The sequence below is a fragment of the Amblyomma maculatum genome, chromosome 4 (assembly GCF_055883805.1).
Source record: "Amblyomma maculatum isolate TAMU_Amacu chromosome 4, ASM5588380v1, whole genome shotgun sequence".
Lineage (NCBI taxonomy): Eukaryota > Metazoa > Arthropoda > Arachnida > Ixodida > Ixodidae > Amblyomma > Amblyomma maculatum.
This window is the reverse complement of record NC_139347.1, coordinates 42,240,413-42,261,661: the sequence shown is the minus strand read 5'-3', so window position 1 is coordinate 42,261,661 and position 21,249 is coordinate 42,240,413. Positions and strand designations below refer to the sequence as shown.

The 21,249-nt window shown below is 47.1% G+C and overlaps 1 protein-coding gene across 1 annotated transcript; it reads left to right on the top strand.

The window, feature by feature from the left end:
- The first annotated feature begins 48 nt into the window (after positions 1 to 48).
- Positions 49 to 13,878, top strand: LOC146190835 (uncharacterized). The gene is made up of 2 exons (XM_084601207.1): positions 49 to 364; positions 9,912 to 13,878. The coding sequence occupies exon 2, from the start codon at positions 9,925 to 9,927 to the stop codon at positions 13,645 to 13,647; it is 3,723 nt and encodes a 1,240-aa protein (XP_084457333.1). The 5' UTR covers positions 49 to 364; positions 9,912 to 9,924; the 3' UTR covers positions 13,648 to 13,878.
- The last annotated feature ends 7,371 nt before the right edge of the window (positions 13,879 to 21,249 follow it).

Here is a 21,249-nt window from a genome sequence, read left to right as displayed (position 1 = left end):
CTTGTCGCTGTCTGCGCTAGATTTAGCGCAATGATTTTGACACGTGATTCGAGTCGAAACGCCCATGTACTGAGATAGCTGAGATGGTTGAGATAGTTGCTGCCTCGGCTTGATCTCGAAGCAACGCCGAGTACTTGTGCGACTAACGTAGTGAGCAGGGGTGAAGAAGCATAGATGAAAATGCGCTAAAATGGGGGCTGTATGGTAACGTTAGTGCATTACTGAATTTCCATAGCACAGACAAACGGCTCTTACGCACGTAATACAATGCCACTATTTTCAAGTCTGTTTCGGTGCTGAACGATGTGCAGTTTGAAATGAAGCAGAGATAGGATCACTGGTGCTACGGAGGAACTTGAGATACGTGAGTTTTTCAAGCATCTCGTCCCTTGTGTGCGCTTGGATGCGTGTTTATATCCTTGAAAATGATTTTTTAAAATCGTTTCTCGTTGTGAGGTGTGTGTATGTGTGTGGGAGGTGGGGAGGGGGATAAGGGACATTTTCCATTCCGAAACTTCAGGCAATTTCTTCGACCTTGCTAATTATGCGGCCGTTGGTCATACTGCGCGCGGCTTAAGGTGCTTATGCGTATATTGAGAGTTGAAACAGTTCTTACTGTAATGGAGTATCCTAGTTAAGTCTCAGCACACATGTAGGCTGACACGTATGTACAGTCGACGTCACCTTTGTGTAGAGCGCTCGATCGGAGCACTTCCCTGCATAAAAATTGATACCTCGTCGCAGTTTCTACTTCTTACAAGCAATGCTTGTACGGAAGTAGATCCACACAGACCGCTGAAGAAGATGAGGATGAGCACTTTGTCCGCAAATTGTGGGCTGATTTTTAATTTCAGTTTTTATTGCAGGGTGAGCACTGCCCGAGCGCTTTACAAAAGGGTGACGTTGACTGTACGTTGGCCTAAGAGCATTTGGTTCATGCTATCGATCACATATAGATAGCTATGGTGTCGGCATTTTAACCATTAACTGCATGCGCCGTACTTATTATAATTCTGCTGGTGATTAATTAGGACATGGGACGAAAATCAAAATTAACACAGGGTTCAACAATGAGCACCATAGGCATCATGAATAGAGAGCTCATAAATAATATTTGGCTGTTACCTACGTATGCTTGATGCGCTAACGCTGGGGAACTGAGGGTTACAAAACAGCAAAAAAAAAAGAAAAGCGTACCTGTAGCGCAATTACATGCCGCCGTAGAATGCTTCTCGCAGATAAACAGCTGAATCCTTCCAGCTCAAATTTCGCACAGAAATGACATTCGGTCATCCGTATTTTTTTAAATACCAAATCTGTTGGGGCACTTGCCTGATATTTGATGAGAAATCTGATGCTCGTATCGTCTGTGGCGGAGGCGATGCAAAACAAGTCGCTCTCCCAGCGATTGTTCCGGGGTCGAAAATAATTATTTCAATGTACAAACAAAACTTCAAATTTAATGCAGTTTTGGCGGATTACTAATGCAGTTCATAAGGCTCTTCAAACCTTCCACAAAACAACTCCATCAACAACTACATCTACCATCCTTCGCCGAATCTGTGCCAGCGTTGCCAGAAACAAATCGAGATGAGTGCAATTACGACTTTTGATGCGATCAGGCAATTACCCCAAACAAATTTGGTATAAAAATACTGACGATCAAATGCCATTTCTGTGCAAAATTTGAACTGCAACGATTCATCGCTTTGTGAGTGAAGCGCTCACCACAGGCGCTCACCACAGCGTGTGGTCATAAATGGCTGCATCAGCGAATTTCTAGGTTCCGACCTCGCGCACCCTAAATTTGCTCTTTTTTCTGTCTTTATTTATTTTCTTTTTTTAATACACATGCCCACATTATACCTAGCGAAGAACTATTTCGTGCCATGCAACGGCCCATATGTTGGGCATTTACGCTCAGTAGAGTTGCGGGCTTGACTGGTATTGTTTGAGCAAAAGTTGGTGCTGACGCCAGGATGGCAGGCTACGTGAACTGGTGGTCAGAACACCTCCTGAAATTTCTGAGCGCTGATTCCTTCCTTCTTGCGGGCTTTCTCTTTTTTCTCTTTTCGCTTTCTTTTTTTTTTTTTTTTTTTTCTCCGTCGGCGTATAACATCCCCCGAAAAATATTTCTGGCTACGCCACCGAGTTGAACGAATGTATCGTGGCGCTTTGCAGTCCGGTCAGATCTGTTTTTTCGAGAGTCATTCGCAGCGTGTTGTTGCGTAGGCACGCGCATGCACTGCTTGCGAGCTCAAGCTGCTGTCGCTGACCCGCAAAGAGGTTTATTCAGCGGCAGCCGCCTGCCCGTACGCTCGAGATTGATTACAAGTTTTCGCTGATATGGCGGCAAACTGTTTGCCTGACGCGTGCTGTTCTCTACACGTACGCCATGCATCGAATCTCGACCGGTGTTGCAAAAAGAATACCGCGCACGTGCAGTGGCAAACCACTGACGCGGTTCTTGAAAGTTCACATTTTTGACAAACGCACTGGTCCTGCGCATTTCATGCCCATTTAGAACGCAGATTAAGTGGTGGTGTACTGAATGCGTATGACGATAATAGCGTCAAGTTTGTAATGACTTCGAAGTTTGAGTAAGAGACTCAGATGGTCTAGCAGGCATTCTTTGAGATATTGTGATGACATCATCCCATCAAAGTGAGCACGCGCTGTTACTCAGGATACGTTTGCATTCAGTGCAACTGTTACGTATTCGAACAATAAACGCATTATCGCGAAGCTCCTCATATGTGATAGCACTCTTCCACAGCCTGCCATAACCCAGTCAAAAAAAAAAAAAGTTGACTTTAATTGGAAAATTTCCAATTGGTACCAATTAATATCATACACTGGTAACATAACCTAAAGACTTACTCATAGAACATTTGCTCCCAATTATATCCCATATATTTGAATCCCATGCCGGGACTAGATATGTCTGTTAGTTCAGCAAAGTTATTTCATTTAATTTAAACTGCAGAAAATCACTAATGATGTATACAATTCTACAGGTTACGGTCTTGAAAGCTCTTAATATAAAAACCATAAATATTCTGCCGTGTTTGTGAAATATGCTAATGTTCTCATGGATATCTTGGGCGCAGTTAGGCAGACCAATTGGACCTATTGACAAAACCAAATGTTTTTCCCAAATGCTTCCAATTTACAAGTCCAATTGAACTCAATTGGAATCAATCATGACTCAATCGTAACCAGTTGAAGTCAGTAATATCCCAACTGGTCCAGTTCATTCCCATTGGCAAGTACAATTGGAATCAAACAGTTTCTCCCCTCACTCATCGTAACCAGTTGGAATGAAGATTTTCCAACTCGTTTCAATTGATTCCACTTGACTTCCATTGGTAATGCCAATTGAAATCAATTTTTTTCTTGACTGGGAAGCACTTTCACTGCGGCGCTCTTGCAAGTATGTTACACGCCATGTAAATGATGCCGTGTACAGTTGCTCTTTTATGGCAGGTCAATTAATATTACGCAGTGAAAATGCGAAAGCACCTTTTCAACTCACTCTATGCAGTGATGGGGAACAGGTACATTACACACATTTTTTTGGCAACTTCGACTCTTTGCGGCAGGTTGTGACGTCACGAGACCACATGACGTGGCCGGGTTGGAAGGAGCTGAAACTCGGGTCACTCCTTTGAAATAGGGGACGAACTCACCGGTACCTTTCAGTATATAGTTAGATACGCTGCTCCTATGCCACGCATGCACGTTCGTACAGCCGCGATCTGTCTCGAGGGAAGCGCGAGCATGCTCTTTCTTCTAGATCGGCCATGGTACAGCTTGGTTGGAGGGGCTTTATATATATATATATATATATATATCTATGTCGGGTGGCATTTCACGTTGTGTGGTAGTTTGCTACCGTACGCTAATAAGTATGTATGAGATAAGATACATAAGGGCAACTCCGGACGTTTTTTGACATTCGAATATTCTAGTAAAATTTTTACCATCGGTTGTCCTCTCCGTCCTGACGTATTCTACAAAATTTGGGCGCCGTACGATAATCCGTTCACGTGCAACACGGCTTTAAAATATGCCGTTTTCATGGCTTAAGTTGAGAGTATTTCTGCGGGCAACACTGAGTTTCTGACGTCACAAACAGTATACCGGTGTTACTGTCCACTTTCCGCGTGATTATGCAATTGTGAGGCTTATATTGAACTACCTCAGTCATTTTACGCAGTGCGTCATGATTTACATGCTTAATTTTCGTCATCCAACGCGCGTGCGAGTTCTAATACTGAGTGTGACGTCACTATTTTGTCAACTGGGACGTTGTTTCTGGCCTTGAAAGCAGTTTCGGTTTCGATTTGCTGTTTTTATTTTTAAAAAATACTTCTAATTGGAGTTTAGAAAAACGTTTTTTTTTTGTGTGTGTGTTGGAGTCAGGACATGCTGAGGAATGTAATTCAACTAAAAACACAAAATGATGACAAAGCCACCGGAGTTGCCCTTAATGTATGCTCACTAAGGCCTTCAATGCAACCCATCGCCTTTCAAATACATCCGTGCCCAACATCTCTTCCTTAAACACTGACCCTTCATCACCAGTTCCACTCCCGCATCGATACACTTAATTATTTTACCTTTATATTGCCTTTAGATAGATGAATTTATTGAAAGGAAACGCGGAGAGGTTGGCCGGAATGATTAACATGTGTAGTGTGCGAACAGGAATTATTGCCTTGTTCAGTCGAACTTACCCTTGTACTGATATTGGTAAAAGCAAGAATGTTATATTATTGGATAATGTTCTCTGCTTGCGCTCTGTGCATTGTATTTATCTTGTAAATAAACGCTTTTAAGAAACCCTTCGTGGCCTACGCGTTGCATGTTCGTCGGTCATGCCGAGGGCCTGGGTTCGAACCCAAATGGCGACAAATTTACTTCATTGAATATATTTCATAGGTTTATTTCGAATGTGAGGTGTGTTATGACCATGGTTCCAGCAGAGGTTCACGCGGCTTCTGCAGCAGTCGATGACAGGAGCCGAACGAGCGCCGGCAAACACCTGACGCCCCCTGACAAGTTCCGGTGCTGCGTCGCATGGCGGCGGTGCACTGAAAGGAAGCCTCTGCGTTGAGCAAGCCGGAAATTTCTCTAAACAGGTGACGCTTCTTGCTTCTGACTGGCGGCGGCGTCCCCTCCTCCTAGCGCCGCGGCAGATTCGAAATGGGAGACCGGCGCACTCGCTACTGGACCTCTTGGGCCGCCGCTAACTGCTGCATCTGGATTGGACAATTCAAGTGGCAACGCTTTCTTGGCCTTTAAAAGAAGGCGCGCTTCCACTTATCGAGGGAGATCGTCGAGAGCGTCCGTCGTGAGCAGTGCTGCTCGCCTGGAGGCTACGCGGCGGTATCCCCCTGGCCGTCGCTGTGTGAAGAAAGTCACGTGTAGCCAGTAGCTTTTGGCTTTCATGCATATGTTGTTTCGTTCTATGACTGTCAGTAATGATGGTGGCTACGACGAGCGGCTCTTCCGCTGGGGAGTACTTTTGTCTTGCCCGCCCACGATTAGGGCCACGTGCGTCGTCGCCCATAGCGACGTGAAATGAATCTCCGAGCTCAGGCGGCGGCGGATTACTAGCACATCGTTTAGCGGTGTACACCTGAAACATCGCAACCAATACGAAGCAAAACTAGAAATTATTTCTCTTCTCGCTCCGTTTTGATACACCTCGCGACGTGACCTTTTAACATGGAGATACAAGGTTTCCACCTTGAAAACTGACCGCGACACTGTAGAAAACGATATATCGTCAAGAGTATTGAACATGCTCTAAAAAACGGAAGTGCCATAAAGACAGCCAAGAGGAAATTAGGCCGATGTATTTAGGGAATCCTACAAGGTGGATCAAAGTTTTAATCCTTTTAATATCATTTTAATATTAAGGCCACAACTTTTATAGTCTCATGGCAAAAATTTCGCGTTCGCGAAATGTGTTCGCAAGAATCCAAGAGATGTGTCCGTCAGACGTCGCAATAGGTTCTGACGTCGACATAATTTCCCTACTATCTTAAATCATATAGGCCCACGTGTAAGTCTGATCAGTCTCGCATGTCGAGGATAGGTGTCCTGAGATGCCGATGTCGCCGACAACGAAACCACAGAAAAAGAAATGAAATAACGTGTACACAAACACGCGCAATAAGGATTTAGCAATCAAACTCTTAAGCGAAGCTAAGTGCTATTCTGCAATTTTTGTGACTACATTTTAAGGGAAATTAGGCAGGGGCAAAAGAGATATGCGCAGAAAAGTCAAGGTGGTAACGAAAGGGGGAACAGGCTATCGCTGTCAGGTATAAAAGCGAATAGCGGAGAATGCCATTAGTTTAAAATTGTGAAGAATGCCCATCTTCTTCATATTAGAAATATATGGAAATCTAGCCGAGGAGTATTACAGAGATCTGTGCCGTAGCTGAATAAATATCTGGGGCACTTAAGCCTCATTGCTTGCGGCAATGCGAAATAATGTCTCTCTTGGGCATGCAATGGAGTCACCACTGTTGCTATGGCAACACCTGGCGTGTTCCGACATTCTGGACATGCAGTGGCGCCATCTACATTGGGCTGTTATGACGTCAGACACTAACCCTGACTGTGACTAACCGTTACTGTGAATATAACCATGACTTATGAAACCATAATTATTAAAGTCTAGTCATGACTGTCTAATCAAATCATAATTATCACGATTACCAGTGATTCATTTTATTATTGGTTTCTGGATGATTGGCAGGTGCGAAGGATATTTTTTGGTCACACGAGGCAAGAAATACTTTCGCGTTAATAATCCTGGCATTGACGACAGAGGCAAAAACAAATAGAACATTTCGCCGTAGCGGACATAGAAGCAATGAACGCCTTACAATCAATCCTAAGAGGGGAAGCGTAAGTGACGATTGAGTAACTGCCGAACAGTTGATAGATGGTGGGGACATAAATCTAGGAAAGCTTGAAGTGCGTGAGTAGCACTTTTTTCAAAATGGAAGCGTTACAAGTAGTCTAGCTTCGGTACCGAATCGAATACGAATCGTCTATTTTCAGTCGAATGAGAATAGCATAGTCGAAAAATAAAAAAAAAAAAATGAATCGTATAGTGAAACAATTGAATCCAAAGCTAATTGAATAGTTACTTTTGTGATATTTTGGTACATATGCGAATGTTTGCGCAAAAGGATTATACTTATGCGAATCTGAAAATCACTTGAAAATTGGTTGCTGAGATGGCCGTGGGTCACCGTCCCTCTCTCTTCGTTGCCGCCTTCTCGGGTAATTACAGAGATACAGTGAAGGGTCCGAACGAGTCGGGCTCGGTTCACCAGGAGCTGCTTGAGGTCGGGGCTCTGACTGGCGAGGGACGTCTCCTAGCGCCTGCTGATGCTCCTTGAATTGATCTGACATTGAATGCCTAGCTGCATCTCCTTGTAGCCGTGGCCGAAAGCCTGTAACTCCATGTAGATCAGAGGAGTAGACGATTCTTCCGACAGGAAGGCGGAACCGTTTTCCATCTTCAACGCCGACCGCATTTGAGCGGCTCTCTCGAAGACCAAGGCGCATAGTTTCGTCTTGGAGATGGGAAGGGAAAACACGTTTTGCTGCTGATGGCAATGACAACGAACCAATCGGCACATGTTGTTTGATGAGAAGGATGAGAGATATGAGTCGATATCGGTTACGAAGGTAGAGTTTGCTGAACCTGTCTGAACCAGCCATAAGTATGGGTCAAGAACGCCGCTAAACGAAAGTGCCGCATCTCGGTGCTGAACGCGCAGGCCAATCGCAGCAGCATTCTGTGCGGCGTAGAGTAGCGGGCCCGTTTTTGGACAGAGCCGTCGAAGAAAACTGCGGCTCGCCCGATTCGAGCTTCAACCCATATCCGGCACACTGCCACGCCCCTAGGCGCCTGAAGTGCTTCTCCTCAACGTCATTCCTGCCTATCGACCGGACCAAGCGACCGCGGCAGTTTGTTCTGTCCCCGCCATGGCTCCTCCTTCAGCACAGTATTCTCCCCGAGACCCCCCTCCCGCGGCTTCAAGCAGTGCTGACATGACTATGGGCAGCAGGAATCAAGCATTTACTGTCCTCAAGTAACAGAAGAAAGAACTCTGCACGGTCCGCGGTCGACCGTTGCGCACTATCCCTCTTTTCCGTCCGAATAAGGGAGTGTATAAAAGCGGTGGTCGCTCCCGTCGAAGAGAGGAGCAGGTTGGCTGCTTTTGGCTTTCCGGGGCTGGAACCTAGGGCCCTTCGCCCTTTGCGGCGGGGGCTCCTTGTCACCGGTGTATCTGTATCTTTCTTTCTTTCTTTCTTTCTTTCTTTCTTTCTTTCTTTCTTTCTTTCTTTCTTTCTTTCTTTCTTTCTTTCTTTCTTTCTTTCTTTCTTTCTTTCTTTCTTTCTTTCTTTCTTTCTTTCTTTCTTTCTTTCTTTCTTTCTTTCTTTTTTTCTGTCCGCACGAGAGAGCTGTGGTTTATCAGCCAGTCATTTGGCTGTTCCGTGCGTATTCTTTTCCTCCTTCCTACAGTCGCAAACAGCAAACAACCGAAGATAATCATTGTAGTCAGTCACCTGCTGTGTGAACGTGACGTGTCTTCTTTTTTTTTATTTATTGTTTTCTTCTTTTTTTTTTTTAAGGGGGGGGGGGGGTGTTGTTTCTCTGAGCGTTATTGCGAGATGCAAGATTAAACGTTGTTAGACGACGCCTTGCTGTTTGCCGGGACCGGCTGATGCGTTCCGCCGAACCCCGGGCCGTCAGGAAACACTACCGTCGGGCTTGCGAGCCTTTTGCAACTGTTTTATGATTGATTTTCAAGGTCAGGCAGACTCCAGACAACCATCAGCGAAATTGGGGGATTACGGACCTTAGTGGTAGCGCCCTATAAAATTATGGGTATCCTTTGCGCGCTATGTAAGAAGGCAATGCGACAGTGGTGCATTCTCGATCCATTGCTCACGGATGGAAAGTGATGAACACGATGACATGCGAAGTGCAGAGCGAGGTTGGATTGTAAAACAGCTATTTCGTCAGAAAAAGCAAAATGCAGATGATCCGTGCTAGGTGGCTATCAGTACACGACTGACAGCGATTTGAGTAGCCCATTCAATGACCCGCCCGGAACAGAGCGAGAGGTTTGCAATTAAGCATGTGGGATGTTCCGCTGTGGTAATAGCGTATTGGACGAATTCAGAAACCAGCGAAATTAATATGTTCACGCAGCCGCGGGATCAATATACGCTCGCAGCGTTAGTGTTTATTTGAAGTTCAAGGAGAGGCCTCGGACAAACATGGAGGAAATTTGAGATGGGCGCGTGGTGTTAATGCAAGCATACTGAAATGGACATTGGCAACGTATTTATTATGCGAAGAGAATTAAACCGATGCTCTTTATATGGTAAATGAATCGTTTCCAAGATAAAAAAAAAAAAAAAAACGTAGCATCACCTGAAGACAGTAGGGTTGATGAAGAGGTAATTATATGTATGCAATGTTTGTCGCGCTAGCGTGGTCGCAATCCTCGATCCATTCTCGGGAGGCAAAATGAAGAGGCGTCCGTGTGCTGTGCGATGTCAGCGCACGTTAAAGGTCCCCAGGTAGTCGAAATTACTCTGTAGCCCTCTACTACAGCTCCTCTTTCTCTCTTTCCACTTTAACTCCCACACTCCTCCCTTCCATTACGGCGCGGTACAGGTGTCCACAGAAGTAAGTGTGACAGATACTGCGCCTTTCCCTTCCTGTGAACCAATTATCTATCCACAAAATGGCTTGTTGTAGGGGAGTAGGAGGGGCTTTTAATAGCCAGCAGTGGACAGCAGTTAGGGTGTTGTTGCTGATGATGAATCCCCATGCGACCAAAACCGCGTTTTATTTCGTGCAGGTCTGCAGCTGCTATGGAGCAGCCACCTGAGCGAGGAATTCCAGGGGTGAGGCGGCCTAGGAATCGAAATCGCCCGAGAAGGAGGAACCAGTGCCACGAATCTGCTCTACCCCAGTTCAGCTTCACTCGGAATTCAGCGGACGGTGGAGCGCTGAGTGTGCCACCTCTTTCAAATCCACCCGGCTTACTGGCGGAGCGGGGCGCTTCGGTGTCCAGTCGAGCCGCTCGCGCTGGATACCAGAACGCATCGTCATCCGGCCGGTGGGCCGCCACGGGCGACTCGTGTGGAGGAAGAAGTCGAGCAGCCTTTCGTGGAGGGCCCGGCAACAGAGGACAACGCGGAGGAACACGCTCCCGGGGAACTTTGCCGACCTGCGCTCACAGGACCGACCCTTGCCGCCCTGCAGGTACACTTCCGCCCGGAAGCGATGCCCTGCGGGAAAGTAATCAAGATGGGAGCGCTGCAGCTGGCCATCCTGAAAGAGGAGATAGCGATAGGCGGTCTTCCTTCCCGTTTCGTAGGGATCGGCGTTCCACGACTAGAGCGGTGTCATTTCCGTCGTTCGCTGATATAACAGCCGCCGGCATGTGTCGAAGAGACGACTTTGGTCCTGTGAGCAAGAAGGCTGTCCTGTTTCATGTCTACGACTGCTACCTGGAGTCACTTTCCGCTGGCGCAAGGGCCACGCTAAGCAGCTTTCGGCTTATTCCCGACCGGGGACTTGGGCGCGTTATCAACTCTTCTAACTGTTACCTTCCATCACTTTGTGGCACAGCAGTGGCTTTCTGCGACCCCGGAATGGAGTACATATGTTACGGGGAAATCTTGACGCAGGGAACAGAGCACGTGGCGCTCTTGTATGACAGCGTGGCAGTTACTAGCGAGCAGACACGGCACGAATTTTTTCTGGTAAACTTAAACTTGGACGGCGGCTGCTTCATTAAGCACCTGACCGCTCTGGGCTTGAAATCACATGAAGACTTGAAATGGGCAGGGTCTCTTCTGTCAGGGGAAATGTGTACACCTCTTGGCTGTGGTCTTGGGGCTGTCCACAACAGCGCTGCAATGCAAAATGCTGCAAGCACACCTCACTACAAACTCAATGATGAAGGTTCGGCAGACAAGGGCCAAGCGGCTGCGGTTAGAGCAGCGTTGACCTCTGACAGAAGCGTACTTATACACACGCCATCTGGGGCTGGTGACGAAGACCTGCTGAAGGGTGTGGTACATGGGACTCTTAAAGCTGGTCTCGGAACGACACATAGCCCATTACTTATCGCTGGAAGCCAGATAGCTCAGCTTTTCAAAGATGACATGGATGGTATCTGTGATTTAGATGCAGAAATCATTAACGCGGCAAACGCTGCTGAAGAGTGCACGTCGGTCATTGAATTAAAAGGAAAAGTTAACGAGTGCCTTCTAAAGATCTGTGAAGCTTTGCAAGAACTTTTAACTTTTCGAACTACAGTTGTCCACCAGTCTGGCTTTAAAGGCATCACACGCGAGTTCGCATCTAAGAGAAGTGAAGAGAGAAATTGCATAGAGAAGTGGCTGTTCTATGGAATAAGCCGCAGAGATATGGAGGTCGCTGTGTCGGCAGCTGATTTTGATGAGTATCGAAAGGACTGCAAGCATATGTTCACAAGGAGTTGGGGTCCTTCAAGCTCAAGCCGGTCTGTTGGCTTTTCCTATGAGAGAGCACCACAAGCCTCCAGAACACCAGAAGCCATTCCTGACACGTTGAAGTCAGTTTACATATGGAAAACTCTACAGGCTGCCAAAGCTGACCACTCTGACACGGAAAGTTTGAAATGTTTTCAGTTGGAGAGGCGTCGACGATGGCAGTTTTACAAGCGATGGATTCTGAGCCTTGAACAAAGGGTTCTTCAGAAACTTGAAGATGCTCAAAATGAACTTATGCATTGTAACCTTCGTCACAACAAAATGACATCTGAACGCGTTACGAATCTGGCTCCTGGCGCCACTGTGATTCTGAGCACTGTGGCGGCAGCCGTAACGCACGCCACTATCACTGATGCAGTGCAACCGAAAGTACTCGTTTTATTCCGAGCAAACAAGGTTCCAGTCTTTCTAGCTGCCACTCTTTTTTCTCGGGGCATGACTAAACTTATTTTTATAGGTGACAACTTGTGCCCACAGAATACGCCAGCTCCTTCACTTTGGAGCTTCGCATTTAACAGGCAAGGCTTTGAGATGCATGAACTAAGCCTTCAGCCTTTGCTGTCACAGACAGTCTGCAACCTTTTGGCACCACTTACAAAAAATGTGCAGCGCTCTTGTAGCCCTGCAACAGCTGTCAAGGGCGTTGCTGAACAGGCACAATTCTTCGATATTCCTGACAAAGACGAAGCATTTTCAATGATATCTCGGCTATGTCTGCACCTTCAGGTGCACGGCTATGAACCAGGAGATGTGTCAGTCGTTTCTCTCGCGCCAAATGCTGAGGTTTTAGTGCCAGCTCTGGTTCAAAAGCTGCGACAGTTAAAATGCGCACATGGGGTCTGGACTCTGAAAGCTTTCTATCCGAAATGTTGCAAAATTCTGATCCTATTTATCGATACTGGCTCTATTGGCGCTGACCTTGCAGCTGCTCTGACCAGGGCGCGTTGTGCAGTGTACGGCTTCGGAAGGCTTGCCAGCGCCGACGAGAGCTGCCAGAACATCTTCAACACACTTCTTGAAAGCCGCCAGGGTTCGAGACCATTTCTGTCCGTGTCGTGCGTCCGACACCCCGGCACCGTCATTCTCATCAAATCGGTTCGCGATTTCGAGAGGAGTTTTCGGGAAACGGGAACGTGCACTGAACCGTGCGGCGCGAGGAAACCTTGCGGTCACCTCTGCGTAGACAGGTGCCACGAAGGTGAACACCCTGTCGTCTGTTACCAACCTTGCTCCAAAACCATTTGCAGTCGAAAACATTCATGCAGGAATCGATGTTCTGAGCGCTGCACGCAACACTGTCGCGTTGACGTTACAGCGACGCTGCCTTATTGCACCCACACCGCCACTTTTCCTTGTTACAAATGGGACACTAGATCTGAAAAATCGGCAAGCGACAACGGCCCGTATAAGTACAAGTGTACGGTGCCGGTTAACCTGAAGCGAGACTGTGGACATTGGACCCAAGTTTTATGTTTCGAGATGCGCTTGGGCGAAGGCGTTCGCGACATTGCACCGCACGAACAGTTCCTCAGTCTGCCGCCTTGTCAAGAAAATGTACAAGTGACCCCTCCGTGTGGTCACTCGAAAACCATCCCGTGCTGCGACAAAGCCAGATATGAGTGCAAAGTCACTGTCATGGTGGAACGTTCATGCGGTCACTCTTACTACGTCTCCTGCGGAGATGACCGCACCAGACTACCGCCGTGCACAGAACCTGTCCGTATACTTCTTAGCTGCGGCCACATGACCTACAAAAAATGCAGCAGTCGAACCATCCCGCCGAAGTGCACTGCTGTCGTCAAGAGGACCTTGCGTTGCGGGCACGCAGTGGACGCCGTTTGTGGCAGCGCTATTCCTCTGTGCAGCGTTCCCGTTTCAAAGACTTTACCGTGTGGTCACGTTCAAATTAAGGTCTGCCATGACACCACTTCTCTGTGCACAAGACCATGCAGTTACCAAATGCGCTGTTCGCACTACTGCAACCTAAGGTGCGGAAACCATCCCCACGCGGACAAGTGCCAAAGTTGCAAGGACAAGTGCTGCGTTTCATAATGTTACTGGCATTAGTGTGGACTGCGCGTTTTCTGTTTTCAGCGCAAGGGATGCGTAAAGTACATGTTCACAGTTTCGTATGGTGTGGAAGTAACACAATCCTGCGTTAAATGTCTTGTAAATATAAGAACATGTTGGTCAAACATTGGACGAAGACATTAAGTTTGAATTGAGCGAGGTATTTACTGAGCTTTTTTTTTTAAAAATAAAAGAGTCTCCTTGCTTTTTGGACATCCTGTATTGTTCATCGATTCATAGCAACACGATTTAAAGTGAAGGTCAGAAGCCTTAGCCCTGGCACGGGGTTTTGATTACATACCGTTCAAATGGTTAATTCGGTGATCAGGAAAGCGAGTCTCCAAACGGGCTATACAGTGAAACTTCACTTGAACGAATTTCAAAGGACCTTAGGAAAATGTTGAAGTGAAAGTTCGCTGAACTGAAATAAGTGCTTGGAAGCTTATTTCCATTAGCTCCAAGAAACATCCGTGTTTGAATCATATCTCAACCCAATTTCAATTTGTCCCTCCACTCATTTGCAAGCGAAGAATGCAGGAAGCTTTAAAAGAGTTAAATGTTGGACTAGTTCAAGTTCTGACATTACGAGTATAATTTTTAACGCAAAACGACAGGACGACAGAAAGACAGGACGAACAGCGCCCGTGTTCGACCTGTCTTTCTGTCGTCCTGCCGTTTTGCTGTAGATATTATACTCGTAATGCAGTAACCTTTTGCATTTCGAACATAGGTCTGCAGTGGTCTTGACCTCAGGCACTGTGAGCAAGCTCCCATGAACCTCGTCCGGCACAGCGGTCTGCTGGGCAGCAGAGGCATTCATTTCCTCCAAGCAAATCATTCCTTCAGTAGAGCGATTAACCATCATGCATACGTGTACGTCTTTCTTGGAGCTAAGAGGCTTTGTAGGGCTGAAGTTGTGGTAAGGGTGGCTATGACTGTGGATCGAGGCATGCAAAGCTACCTAGCGATTCCGCTGGCTACAAGCTTCTTTAGAGCCTTTTAATGCTTAGAACTAAATGACGGCCAGTTTTCGCCACGCGGTAATAAAATTTGTTTCTGGTTGAAATTCTCAGCATGAGGTGGAAGCACAGTATTGCGCTATAGAAACTGTTCGTAGAACTGAAATGAGCAACAATTGAATTTCGATAAAATGAAGGGCGTCTGCATAGCGTTCAATGGAGCTTCGGCGGGGGAATTAAATAAAGTTCGAACAACTAAATAATTACTTAAAAGACGTTTGTTCATGTGGTACTTTGCTGTATATAATCGCTGTTTATTGTGGCACTTTCGAGTTCATGCAATGAAGGGACGGTATGGGACAAAAGTAGCTCTTCGCTCTACCTCCCTATACCTATCACGGCACTCCCAACTCCACCGTAAGCGCGCCTGTGTATCGCTACAAAGCGAGTGGCATCAGTGGAGGGAAAGAAAACTTCATCGGCGATTTAACCAAGGATATACGTGTAGAAGAAATCTTTAGCTTTGCTTTCTCATATCTTGGCACGTTCGGCTAAATTTTGCTTTGTTTAATTCTATTCTCTCAAAGCACCGTCGTCTACACAACGACCAGTAGCAGCAGAAGCCCACCGACGCCGAAGTAATTGGCTATGCGGAGTATCAAAGAGTGCGCTCTATAAAAAAAACCACCTTGCTTTGCAAGGTTCTGTGCTGAGTAAATAACAGGTTTCTTAAACTTTATTTACAGTAAATGAAGGCTAATTAAAGTTTTCGGATGTGATGTCATCCGAAACGCAGTGTGAAAGACTAGCTTATAGGACGTAGAAGAACCGGCTGCCGAGATGGAGAGGGGTAGAACGCAGCAGCCAGCGAAGCTGAGGTACAGTGGCTAGCCACTGTAGCTGAGGTCTTTACCTCGGCCGGGTTCGAAACATACTGGCGATTTTTTTTTCTTTTTATTTATTTTTTTGGAGCGCAGCTCTTTGGCGACCGTCCCTGCGTTTCGCGGCGTCGCCGTCGGCGTTTTCCCTCGTAACCAGGTTCTGCACTGCGCATGTACGCGCCGCCATGGAGGGCTGACCGAGTGGAGCCAGAACCACGTAGGTGGCGCTGGTGTAGCAGGAAAGCCTTTCCGGCATCGCATGCTCCCGGCATAGAAGTGGATTCTGCCTAGCACGCCGGTGAACTTTGATGCGTCCAACGGAACGCTAGTTGTGTTCGATGCAACGCTCGGTAGCCCTCACCGCCCGAGCCGACACGCCTGCTCATATAAATAGTTTATTATCTGCCAGTTCTTTCTAAGCCATATGAGCGAGGTGACCGGTGGAAGTCCGTCTGCCGCTGTGTGCACAGTTACTCCGCCTAGTGCCACCGCCGCCTTTCCTATTGTAGCGTAGGCCACGTATGCGTTTAGATAAATAACTATTAGTGGAGTGTTTCTTGAAGAAAGAATGTGTGTGAAAAATAGTATGTAATCGTACATACATGTCTTGCTCGAGTATCGAAAAGCTGATGAGCAGCGCTCAAATTTCGCATTAGGAAGTGCCGTGGTCGTCGGCATTTTTTTTTTTTTTGAAGAGAAAGACACTACACTATAGGTAAAGCAGCCGTCGCACATACGTCTCAGTTTGACCTTCAGGTAACCTTGACAGATACTGCGCATTTTTTATAACCCAATTTACAATTTAAGTGAAAGCTTCACTACCCAGACATCTACACGAGTGATATGTGCAGTGTATGTCAAGTGGGTCTGGCGGACCAATGGCATATCATGTGGGACTGTGCTAGGTTCCCGATCGAAGCTGCATCCAAGACATATCCGCCGGAACTTCAAAGTGCTGTGCAAAGTACAGACAAGGACTTTTAACTATGGGCCGCCCAGCATGCCTGGGGTGCGCTCGAAAAGCACACTGAGCCTCACGGCCCACCACAAATGGACCAAAATGAGGTAATGCAGAGTAGGGCACAACCCCGGGTCGACGCTTGGCTAGCGTCACGACGCATTAAACCGTCGTTTGCCGGCATCTCAATAAAGTTATACATACATACATACATACATACATACATACATACATACATACATACATACATACATACATACATACATACATACATACATACATACATACATACATACATACATACATACATACATAACTTAACACTATGTTACAGATACATACATACGATCTTAGCCATGAAGCCGAGATGTCGACGACATCAGATTGTGGTGCTCGCGCGGACCTCCTGGTCACATTCAGGACAACATTAAGCAGGGATTGGATATCATGTCTTCCTTTCTTGACCGTCCAGCCTTTCTCCCGCGCCCGAGAAGTCGGAACTCCTACTTTTGACTCACTCTGCCTATCAACTAGCTCACAACTCACTGATCTCCCTTACCTTGGGCGGCTCCCCAATCCCCAGAGTTTCTCAATGTCGCGTTCTTGGCATGCTTCTACATACCGCCAAAAATGTCTGGGCTCTCAATGCGGCTGTTGCTACCTGTCAGTCTGTCACCCATTTACTTCGCCGAGTTGAGTGACGGTCCTCTGGCCTGAGGGAAGCTCACGCTTGTCGACTGGCTCAGACGCTGGCTCTTAACAAATTCCTTTACTTCATACCATATCTTTAATTCACCCAGAGCCAGCTAGACACACTTGCAACAGCTCTTCACGGCCTTTATAAAGCTGCTCTTCGTCTTCCCATAACCACTTGCACCAATAAGCTTTATGTCACCGGGTTTTTTTCATCCTCTTCGCAGTCTCCTTTCCCTTCACCGCGACCGACACGTAGCTCGCCTCTCCGACAAAGTTTATGGACGCTGACTTCTCAACCAGGCTAATATTTCCCACATTCAGTCAGTCCCTCTGCTAACTCCTTCCCCGCCGGAGGCTACTAACCTCCGTATACTTCCTCTTCCAGCTAATATGTATCCGGTTCTGCATGCTGGCCGCCTACATGCTGCTGCCTCTAATCATATTCCGCCCTTCAATACCCATGGAGTCTCTTACACGGATGCCTTTATGTGGCTCCTCGCGGGCCTGGAAGCCAGGTCCTCTTTCATCCTCGTCTATCTACCCCTGTCACTCACACTAGTGGTCCCTTTCTCCAGCCTCCGGATATTATCTCTCTTGAGGTCTTCTGCATCATTCATGCCATTCAAAGTTTCCATTGTGCCTTAGTACACTATATACACTGACTCCCAGGCGGCTGTCGACGGAGCTCCAGGCCGCACTTTTTGCGCTGCAGCCCCGCCCCGTCTTCCTCTGATGAATCCCTGGATATTCGGGGATTTACGGTAATGAGCTGGGGAACCAGCAGGCGGCTGTCGATGGAGCTTCATGCCGCACTTGTTGCGCTGTAGCCCTGCCCCTTCTTCCTCCGATGGATTCCTGGACACTAGGGGATTTACGGTAATGAGCTGGCGAACCAGCTTGCCCGTCAAGCTCGTAACCGGGCACCGTTTATCCCCTGGCTAAGGACCTTGAAGGGCGGGTCGAGACTGTCTCTTCGTGCCACCATCAGCGAATATTACAATGCTGCTCGCTTAGACCGCAAGCTCTACCCAGACCCTCATCCTAATCTCTCCGTTCGGGAGGCTCATGTACTTCGGCAGATATAGCTAATACGCTCATAACCCTTGCACGGCTATATCTACAAATCTCGTCGTGATCCATCATGCCCCAACTGCCCTTGCCCTTATGCCAACCTTTCCCACTGCCTATTTTCATGGCCGGTTGCATTGCAATCGGGTTTCTTTTCCACCCTCTCCCATACTATCTGGACCTGTGTGGACTGGCTTGGTGCTGAGGGCCCAAGCCAGTCCACGCACAGCGCCTCCTTGTCCAGCATGCCATCGATGTATTAGGCACCTAAGTGTTGCGCTTCAGTAGTCTTCTATACTCCGCGCTTGTTAACGATCCCCAGGTGGTCGAGATTACTCCCAAGCCCTCTACTACGGCTCCCTTTTCTCTCCTTCCACTTTCACTCCCACCTCCCTCCCTTCCTTTACCGCGTGGTTCAGGTGTCCACAGAAACAAGTGTGACAGATACTGCGCATTTTCTTTCCTGTGAACTAATTATGAACCAATTATCTATGTTGCAGGGGAGCAGTAGAATATTTGAGGCCCGCCCGTAAATTGTCTTGGTTCACTGCAGCACTCGGTAGAGCGGACGGGCCTCCACACGAGCGATGGCGCTGACACTGACGGCCGATGTGGGGCATTGGGCCATTATCGTGCTACAACCATGTTACTCTATGCTACAACTTGCAGATCGATGGTTTCTCTATGAGAGCAAAGCATTTGCAGCGGGAGGGCAGCTAGGGCACTCGTGAGGCTGTAAAATTGAATCTTCATTATTAATCCTCTAAAAGGTTGCGCAGCCGAAAAATACCCGTATGATGTCGTTTCAGTGCTATCTGAAATTACAGCAAGATGTCTTAGCTTACTTCCCCACCCACAGTAATTGTCTACCAAACTGCGGTAAGCTAACAGCTGAATAAACTCTACGTCAAATTCGCTGTTTTTTTACGCTCGCATCAATGTGGTCCCAAACGTGGCGCCCAACGTCTGCCATTTACTGCAATGGCAGCACTTTCTTTACTTCATGAAACGTCATTTTGAAATCACCGTATAATGCATATGTATCATGTATTTCCCGCTACACGACATCAGCCGATCAGATTTCAGGAAGCGCCCCTTAACAGCAACTCGTACATTTCCCCTCATTAGTAATACATGCAAAAGTGCTTTCCTCCCTAATCTATATACCTTATTTTTCCCCCTCACAAATATTTGCCATCCAGGCAGTATCAATAGCTATACTAAAAATCCGTTTGCAAAGCCACGTCATTTTGACGTCACCGCAAAAAGCCATTTCGACATCTCAAAATTTCGCGTCACAAATCTAAATCACGTGAAATGATCCCGAGAACCAATCAGAAAAACAATATGGCACCGAAAAGCAGTCATGCGTGTCGAGAATAGGGCCCCAGCACATAAAGGGCGGAAGGGTTTGACAAAACTGGAACATGTAAAACGTTAATTCAAAAGGAAGTGTTTTTAAAACCTTATCACTGATATACATGAAAAGGAGGGTATAGCCCGAATACAACGGAAATGTTTTCGTTTTTTTTTGTTCAAATTGAAGGTGTTGATAAATGAGGAAATCGGAAATCGACTTTGTTACGTGCTTTACCAAATGAGCTATATGGCGACTGTATCTACTTTCATAAGTATTTATGCTGCGTGTGACCTAACATTTCGCAAGAGTGCTCAACAGCGCCCCCTTCGTCCATAGCGACGAACATAGAATGTTCTGTATTACCGCGAGTGTCACCTGGAACATGATCGAAAGGCGAAGGCATGATCTGTGCGAGAACCATATTACGCAGCCTGTGCCATAAATACTGCAAGAACCTAGCGCATCATTAGGCTGTTCAGCAGAACTAGGCGTTTGATCTTCTCAATATCTTAACGAGGGCATGCAATTCTCATTTCTGACCATTAGTATTATCTCTAGTCTATAGTTGCTGTGGATAATCGTGAATCAAGTCTGATTATTTTTAGAACTGCTCGAAGTAGTTATAGTAAAGCGGCTGAAGAGGGAGCAGCAGAGACGAGAGAGTGAAGAGTGAGTGAGAAGAGTGAGTCTCGGAAAACAAGGTGATGGTCCTCTCTCGGTGCAAATACTTCCCTGACATTAGCAAGGCTGGTGATGTCTGGACAAGGAAGGATTCAGTCAGTTTTAGATCTGGTTCGTTGAAATGGCCAGCGTAAACTCGGTGAAGCGATATCCGGGTGCCGTATGTCATTGCCCCCATTCGGGGTATGCTCTTCAGGCCACGTGGAACGCAGATCTTCGTCAGAGCTTGCTTTGGAATAAAATGATCGCAAAATGAATTATTTTGTGGTCATTTTATTCCAAGCAAGCTGCGATGCTATGTAAGCCTATAACGGCGCCAAGTAACGCATTCCTGTTCTTCGTACCTGTTTTCTACTGTCACACTCTTGGCCCTATGACGCTGGTGTAGGTACGTCAGCACTGTTCTTCAATCAAACAAGCAATAAATGTGCGCACCCTGCAATGTGGCTTCGGCTGCCAGGATGGTCTATCGTTACCTCCGTCTGACGTCTTTCCATCGTTATTTTTTTTTCTGTTACTTTATATTCTTCATAGTAACAAGACGGGGCAGTGATGCCACGTGCAGCCTCCATTATGTTGGCGGCTGCGCATATGCACAGGCTCACGTTTTCTTCCATCAGCACATCGATTGTCCGCCAGCTGGGCTCGTGATGAAGCGCGGCGCAGAAGAAGTGACGAGACTCAGCGGCAAGTGAGAATCCGCCGCCGCTCCTCCCACAGCCGCAGTCGTTTGTCGGCCAGCGAGCTTCTTGATGGGCGAGGTCGTTTCTAAAGGGGCACTTCCGGGGGGAGAGGCCTTCTCGTGTAGATGTCACATGTGAAGAGCGGCGGATGCACGGACTCTTCGTGACCAGCGAGTTGGCTCATCGCTTGCCTTATTCCTGCGCGACAATTAGCCGTAGTACATCTCCTTTGCTGCTTCAGCTTCTTTTACGCATTGTCGTGTACATGCTCAAGTGACGCATCTCCGTTCAAGGCACG

Bases quoted from the DNA above. Each gene is read 5' to 3' on its own strand.
- LOC146190835 (XM_084601207.1), top strand. From the start codon at position 9,925: ATGGAGCAGCCACCTGAGCGAGGAATTCCAGGGGTGAGGCGGCCTAGG.